The 8,767-nt window shown below is 44.5% G+C and overlaps 1 protein-coding gene across 1 annotated transcript; it reads left to right on the top strand.

Annotated features, from left to right (window-relative positions):
• Positions 1-614: 614 nt before the first annotated feature.
• On the top strand, positions 615-6,446 carry LOC311114978 (calcium/calmodulin-dependent protein kinase type II subunit beta-like; the record flags this gene model as incomplete). The annotated part of the gene is made up of 6 exons (XM_084190204.1): positions 615-717; positions 948-1,031; positions 1,215-1,309; positions 5,678-5,800; positions 6,099-6,182; positions 6,404-6,446. Coding segments are annotated over 6 exons (532 nt in total), but the record flags the coding sequence as incomplete, so codon positions are not given.
• Between the last annotated feature and the right edge of the window lie 2,321 nt (positions 6,447-8,767).

Here is an 8,767-nt window from a genome sequence, read left to right as displayed (position 1 = left end):
AGAGAGAGAGAGAGAGAGAGAGAGAGAGAGCGAGAGCCCAAATTCCTATACCCTAAACCACGGCCCAGAGCACCCTACAGGGGGACAAAGAGTCACTACATTCATTCACTTTAAAATGAAGTGTGATGATAATGCACATTAAGGTGTGTGTTCGTGCTTTTGCAATATGTCTGTGAGGCATTACTGATATAGCCCGGGTGTTCAGGTGTGTGTGAATGTGTGTGTTTTCACCAGTGTGTGATTTCTGTCACTGTTTGTGTATGTGTGTGCATATACTGTAAACCAGTGGAGGCTGCTGAGGGGAGGACGGCTCATAATAATGGGTGGAATGGAGTGGAATGGCTGGAATGGAGTGATTGGAATGGTATCAAACAGATGAAAACCATGGGTTTGATATCACTCCGTTGACTCCATTCCGACCATTATTATGAGCCGTCCTCCCCTCACCCACCCTCCACTGTGATTTGTGCATGTGGAACAACCCTCCCTCTTCACCCTACATACATGAGTGTTGTCTGTATGTCTGTTGTCCCCCCCTTCTCCCCCTTCTCCCCTGTCTTATAGTTCAAAACAGGATTAACCTTTAGTGCCCCTCCCCTCCCCCTCTCCCCTAGCCAGAGAATCTGCTCCTAGCCAGCAAATGCAAGAATGCTGCTGTCAAGTTGGCCGACTTTGGCCTGGCCATCGAGGTACAAGGAGATCAGCAAGCCTGGTTTGGTACGTACTGACTGTACACTACGATCTGATCCTAGAACTGTGGTACTGACTGTACACTACGCCAACATGTTTTCAACCTTAATTCATCCCACGTGGGAATAATAACTGTGAAGCTTTGAGTGATGAATTGTGTGCTCTGTGTGTGCGCCTGTTTTGTGCGTGTGTGTGTGTGTGTGTGTGTGTGTGTGTGTGTGTGTGTTCGTGCATGTGTGTGTATTGTCGTGCTGCAGGATTTGCTGGCACACCGGGATACCTGTCCCCTGAGGTACTGAGAAAAGAGGCATATGGCAAACCTGTGGACATCTGGGCCTGCGGTGAGCATCTCACACGTTTACACACATACTGTTCAGAGCTTGAACAAACTGGCACAAACACAAACATCGACATGCTTACACACCCAGACACAAATGACTGACACAAAAGCACACATGAAATGTTCATATAGAAATGCTGATTCTGTGTTTGTTTCTGACAGTGTGTGGTTGTCTCTATCTCAGGGGTGATTCTGTATATCCTGCTAGTGGGCTACCCTCCCTTCTGGGATGAGGACCAGCACAAACTGTACCAACAGATCAAAGCTGGGGCATATGATGTGAGTGGACAACGCAGACTCCTCTCCTCTCCTCTCCTCTCCTCTCCTCTCCTCTCCTCTCCTCTCCTCTCTCCTCTCCTCTCCTCTCCTCTCCTCTCCTCTCCTCTCCTCTCCTCTCCTCTCCTCTCCTCTCCTCTCCTCTCCTCTCCTCTCTTTTCCTCTCCTCTCTTATATTATCCTCTCCTCTCCTCTCCTCTCCTCTCCTCTCCTCTCCTCTCCTCTCCTCTCCTCTCCTCTCCTCTCCTCTCCTCTCCTCTCCTCTCCTCTCCTCTCCTCTCCTCTCCTCTCCTCTCCTCTCCTCTCTCTTTACTCTTTCTTAGCCGTTTCTTTTTTTACACCTCACCTTACTTTCCCTTCCCTCTCTCCCTTTCTCGTCCTTCCTCCCCTGTCCCCCCCTCCCCCCGCCCCCGCTGCGCCTCCTTTCTCTCTTCCCCCCATTTCTTTTTTAGAAGTCCTTACATAACTAGATCACCTCATTTATATTTCAGAGGAGCAGGAAAGTGCCTACCTTGAGCAAATTAGTCCCGTCTTAGGGAAACGTTTTTGGGACAGAACTGAACATTGTGACGTTTAACAGCTATGATGTTTAGACACATTGTCCCAACTTGCTTGCTGTCAATTTCAATTTATTTGTTTATATGTTATTTATATAGGATACTTTGGGCTCTGTTTTACCAAACCTAACGTAATGGTAAATCTAAGCGCTGGTGGTAGCGCTATAGGTTCGGGGGGGTGTCCAAAATATTGTAGCTATTTTCACAACCATCGGTGCAGTGCTGTCGTGGTGAGAAAGGGCTGGGTGTTGTTGAATAAAACAGAACGTGCTCCATGGCTAAGTATGTGGTTGCTTCAAGTTGTGTATTTACAGTCTTTTTATGTGTTGCCTTGGAATCAACTCCAATTCCAATGTTAGTGCGTTATAATTTGTTAAACAACTTACAGAAACAAAATAACAAAATGTAGAGCTATCACATCTTTGCTAAATAATGTATGTTAACTTGAACCTGTTTGCAGTCAACATTGTCCTAAGTAATTGCATGGCTTCAATGTGGAAATATATACATAGCATTCACACTGATATAGGGGCTAGTCCAGTGGAGGCTGGTGGGAGGAGCTATAGGAGGACGGGCTCATTGTAATGGCTGGAATGGAATGAATGGAATGGTATCAAACACATGGAACATGTGCAAACCACATGCTTGACTCTGCTCCATTTATACCTTTCCAGCATTTACAATGAGCCCGTCCTCCTATAGCTCCTCCCATCAGCCTCCGCTGGCCTAGGCCTAATGTAAATTGCATTATGGCTGAACATGGACATGCCAAATGTTGTCAATAAGCAAGATTAAATTCATTATTGATAAAGCCTAAAAATAGTGAATAATTCTAATCCAATTCTTAACAAAAGGAAACAACTTGTTTTAAATGTCTAAATTTACAGGCACCATAATTTCTCCCCATGGACATATAAGATTAAAACAACGCAGACTATCAAGGGTTTTACGCACATCCAAACTTTTCACAGTAGCTGGACAGAGATCCAATATAAAGAGAAAGAGAGAACGTCCTCTCACTGTTAAACTGCTCCCAAATATAATGTTTTAGAAACATATTGGAACCATCTTACAGATCGCATTCACACTTCTCCAGAAGTTGCAAGCGCACCGCTGACGTTCTTACCATGAATCCAGGACAGTGAAACATTCTAATAAGTTTGGTTTTAATAAAACGAAATGAAAAACAAACAATCTGGTAGTTTCTTTCAACAACAATAAATAAATGTAATGATGTTATAAAATCACCGGGATAAAATCGACACAACTTATTGCTGTTGAACCATCCTTCGTTATAGAAGGCCTATGGTAGTCAGGGTAGCCTATGGTAGTCAGGGTAGCCTATGGTAGTCAGGGTAGCCTATGGTAGTCAGGGTAGCCTATGGTAGTCAGGGTAGCCTATGGTAGTCAGGGTAGCCTATGGTAGTCAGGGTAGCCTATGGTAGTCAGGGTAGCCTATGGTAGTCAGGGTAGCCTATGGTAGTCAGGGTAGCCTACGGAGGGCTTGGGTTTGAAAAATAATGAAACGGAAAACGAGCAATAGGAAAATAACTTTTATATACGAGGTTCACCGGTTTTCACCAAGGCTCTCATCTCTCCTTTCATGATGCTGGTTTTAACCAAGGCTCTCATCTCCCCTTTCATGATGGGCATGGACACTTAGCCTACATCATGGAGGGGGTTTTACGCCAAAGGATGGCGAAAATAATGTAGGCCTGCCTACAATACATAGATACACTACATGACCAAAAGTATGTGGACACCTGCTCATCGAACATCTCATTCCAAAATCATGGGCATTAATATTGAGTTGATCCCCCCCCCCCCCCCTTTGCTGCTATAACAGCCTCCACTTTTCTGGGAAGGCTTCCCACTAGATGTTGGAACATTGCTGCGTGGACTTGCTTCCATTCAGCCACAAGAGCATTAGTGAGGTCGGGCACTGATGTTGGGCGATTAGGCCTGGCTCGCAAACTACCCCAGACCATTATTCCTCCTCCACCAAACTTTACAGTTGGCACTATGCATTGGGGCAGGTAGCGTTCTCCTGGCATCCGCCAAACCCAGATTCGTCCATCTGACTGCCAGATGGTGAAGCGTTTCCACTGCTCCAGAGTCCAATGGCGACACGCTTTACACCACTCCAGCCGACGCTTGGCAGTGCGCATGGTAATCTTAGGCTTGTGTGCGGCTGCTCGGCCATGGAAACCCATTTCATGAAGCTCCCGACGAACAGTTCTTGTGCTGACTTTGCTTCCAGAGGTAGTTTGTAACTCGGTAGTGAGTGTTGCAACCGAGGACAGATTATTTTTACGTGCTTCAGCACTCGGCGGTCCTGTTCTGTGAGCTTGTGTGACCTACCACTTCGCGGCTGAGACGTTGTTGCTCCTAGACGTTTCCACTTCACAATAACAGCATCTAATAGTTGACCGGGGCAGCTCTAGCAGGGCCGAAATTTCACAAACTGACTTGTTGGATAAGTGGCATCCTATGACGGTGCCACATTTAAAGTCACTGAGCTCTTCGGTAAGGCCATTCTACTGCCAATGTTTCTCTATGGAGATTGCATGGCTGCGCGCGCAATTGTATACACCTGACAGCAACGGGTGTGGCTGAAATAGCCGGATCCACTAATTTGAAGGGGTGTCCACATACTTTTGTATATGTAGTATGTGTATATGTAGTATGTGTAAAAAAGGGAATGTCAGCACAATGTTTTGCTCCTCTCAAACGTATCTTTTAATAAAGCTTTGGTGATTAAGATTTATTTCCAAGCTAAACCCTTTATCGACTGTCTTGACTCGCCTACTTGATTGCGTCGGGCAGGACAAAAATAAAACAGCCTTCATTGAGAGGAGGGGAGGCTATGCTTGTTTTTTTTATTTTTTTTGTTTCTAAATATGAAGTATACAGGCACCAAAAGCACATTAGTCTTGTTCCATGCACATATCGGCAGTGTGCGTCACGGCTGAATAGGCTGCGTTTCCGCTGTCAAAATTCATGCCATAACCAACCGCGTTACCGCTAAAACCAGCTTTTGGTTGGTCTTAAATATCCCTAGAGCTGCCTGAAATTAGCACTTTGCATCACGTTTCTAAGGACACACCTCAAATATTTCCACCCCTCCCATCAGAGTGCCAGTAAGCCTGATATAAGACGGGTAAATTACAGATCCTTGCGCCACAGTTGGAAAATAGCAGAGTACTGGCTTTAACAGGTCACAATTGCAAACAAACGTGCGTTTGACACAAGCGCCTGACGAAAATAGAGCCCTTTATCTCAGTAAAGAGGGTGTGATAGTAACAGATAGTAAATGCAGGTTTATGTGGAGGAGCCAGGTTTTTTTACTAAGGCTGTTGAGCTTCAAGGCTTCAGCTGCCTGTAGTGTCTGCTGGTACTTAGTTTATTGATCATTCATTGTAATTGATCAGCCAGAGATTCCACTCCACCTGGAACCTGTTCAGAAGGGCGGAACATTTGGAACATTGCTGATAGAAATGTATTGATTACAACTGTAATACATTCCAATGTATTGATTACAACTGTAGTACTTTCCAATGTATTGATTACAACTGTAATACTTTCCAATGTATTGATTACAACTGTAATACTTTCCAATGTATTGATTACAACTGTAATACTTTCCAATGTATTGATTTCAACTTTAATACTTTCCAATGTATTGATTACAACTGTAATACTTTCCAATGTATTGATTACAACCGTAATACTTTCCAATGATAGAGAACCAGATAGACAAGTAGACATTCCAGAAGCCTAGAACCTGATCAACCCGGAGTGTGTGTGTCTGTAGTTTCCCTCTCCAGAGTGGGACACAGTCACTCCAGAGGCTAAGAACCTGATTAACCAGATGTTGACCATCAACCCTGCCAAGAGGATCACCGCCCAGGAGGCCCTCAAACACCCATGGGTCTGCGTAAGTACACACACACACACACACACACACACACACACACACACACACACACACACACACACACACACACACACACACACACACACACACACACGTCAGATAGAGACAGATGAATACACACGCATGCATCCAAAAAAATGTCAACAAACATCTCTACTAAAATGCAACTGACAGAGATAACATCCTCAGCGATCACAGCAACATTTCCAACTAGTTTCCTCAATCTTTGACATTACTTTTTCCCCCTCTGTCTCATAATTTTCCTCTCTCTCTCTCGCTCTCTCTCTCGCTCTCACAGCAACGTTCTACAGTGGCGTCCATGATGCACAGACAGGAGACAGTGGAGTGCCTGAAGAAATTCAATGCCAGGAGGAAACTCAAGGTCTGTGGCTCACTCTGGGATTCTGTGTCTGTTTGTCAGGGGATTCTGTGTCTGTTTGTCAGGGGATTCTGTGTGTGTTTGTCAGGGCTGACCACCTCTCCTCTCCTCTCCTCTCCTCTCCTCTCCTCTCCTCTCCTCTCCTCTCCTCTCCTCTCCTCTCCTCTCCTCTCCTCTCCTCTCCTCTCCTCTCCTCTCCTCTCCTCTTCTCTCTTCTCTCTCAGGGGGCCGTTCTCACTGCTATGCTGGTTTCACGGAACTTCTCTGGTAAGCGTCACCACTCACACACATGCAACTCTTTTTCTATGTTATACAACCAGCAGTGCTTGTCTCCGCAAAGCGTGTTGTGTGTGTCAACCAGTCTGGGTGGTTGGTGCTTCAGTGAACATGAGTCACTCTGATCGTAACAGCAGGCCTTAAATTGTCAAATGATCTGAGGTGAAAATTTACTCAAATAAAGCAAAACACTCCCGGCTTTATCCACACACACACACACACACACACACACACACACACACACCTGTCTGCCGTGTCACCACTCCAACACCCCCATCTCCTCAGGAATAGGAGCCAATATTAGAGTGAGGTCATCCAGGGATGAGTCACTGAAAAGAGAGGGATGAGAGAGAGAAAGAGAGAGAGAGACCAAGAGATGGATGGGTGAGAGAGAGAGAGAGAGAGAGAGAGAGAGAGAGAGAGAGTTTGAGTTTTTATAAAACCTTTATTTTATACTCAAGCGTTAACATAAATAATGGCACACTGCCTTTTCAGAAATGAAAAAAAATGTAATTCCTAAATAAAATAAAATAAAATAAAAATACAAAAGAACATATACATTCAACTCATTTCATCAACAAAAAATAGTTTCCCCTCCTCCACAAAACAAACCGCTCTTTCGTAAGCCCACTTCTCCTCAAACAATGGGAGATCTTTTACAGCTGAGAAGAACTCAAAATCCACTTTTATTCTTGCTTTCACTAATCCTTTAAAAACACATCTTACATCCTGCCCATATCCCGTTTCTATCTTATGTTTCCTACTCAGAAAAATTGACATCTTAGCTTGTCCCAAAATAAAATTTAACAGTTGACATTTTCTTTTCTGATGCTTACTATATTGAAACCCCAAAATAAAAACAGTGTTATTGAAAATCTCCCCTACAGCTTTAAACAAAGACTCCAGCATTTCCAAGAGAGGTTTTATCCTCTCACACTCCATAAAACAGTGAAAAATGGTTTCTCTTATATTACAAAAAGGGCATCCATCTCCAACATCTGAGTTAATAACAGATACAAAAGCATTAACTGCAATGATGCCATGCAAAACCCTCCATTGCATATCCCCAGTATCCTTTTGTAACGGTGGCTTGTACAGTGCTCTCCATGCTGGCTTTACCTTGTCATCAATGCCCAATTTTACCCTCCATGGAGTGTCTTTTCTATTTTTCAATGTATCTTTATTCAAAACCTTGACACACCCCCTGTATAAGTCTTTCCCATTCACCTCATCCAAACCCACCTCTTCCAACCCTCTCAAATCCAGTAATAACGCCTTTCTTTCTGACTCTGGGATATTGGGTGTAATCCCTAGTCTTGGAAATGAGACGTTTTCATCTTGTACCTTCTTCTTGTGACTATTCAGCATACCCCACTATTCTGCTGACAGAGCCTTCCTGCAGCTTCCCAGCAGTTGTCCGACAATCCTTTCCGACCTCACCCCCAAATGTTCAGCCACCCGTCTTCCATCCATTAAGGCGGTCCCAGCCATGGCCATTAACTGTTTTAAGGTGATGATTTTGCCCTTCACCAGAATCTTGGAGAAATATGGAACAGCTGCAGTTGTACAATCCAGTCTTGCCCCATACACCAGAGGTTCCTCCAACAGCCAATGCGCTGGCTCCGCTGACATTCATCTGGACACCTTCATAATGCTCCACACCCTAAGAAGGCCTCTGTAAAACGGAGGTACTCCCTCCCTAGAAATCTGGCTACTATCAACCAAAAATAAAGCTTTCTTTAAACCTAATCCCCCAACCTGCTGTAATACAAGACCTGCCACCCCTCTCCAAACCACATTTTCCGGTCCATAAAGCAACCTTTGAATAAACTGAAACCGGAAAGCAGCAGCCCTACTAGCAAGATGTACAAGACCTTGTCCCCCCTCCTCTTTTGACAAATACAAAACACTTTGTGGAACCCAGTGATATTTATCCCAAAAAAAATCCACAATAATTGCCTGTATCTTAGCCAGAAGGCCAGATGGTGGCTCCAAAACTGACAACCAATGCCACAGTGCAGAGGCAATCACATTGTTAACTATAATAGTGCGCCCCCTATATGACATACGCGATAACAACCAACGCCATCTCCTCATCCTCCCTTCCACCATTTCAACCACCCCAATCCAAATTTTTTCCATTGTCCCCTCATCTCCTAGGTACACTCCAAGATACTTAAAACCTCCCTTACACCATTCCAGCCCCACTGGCAAAGCCATGATCCCTCCATACCATTCTCCAATCTGTAAAGCACAACTTTCTTCCCAATTTACTTTGCAGAGGATATTCCCCTAAAACGGTCAACCATTAG

This window comes from Coregonus lavaretus (genome assembly GCF_964263955.1).
Source record: "Coregonus lavaretus genome assembly, contig: HAP1_SCAFFOLD_9833, whole genome shotgun sequence".
NCBI lineage: Eukaryota > Metazoa > Chordata > Actinopteri > Salmoniformes > Salmonidae > Coregonus > Coregonus lavaretus.
Note: the sequence above shows the minus strand (reverse complement) of the source record. Positions and strands in the feature narration are given on the sequence as shown.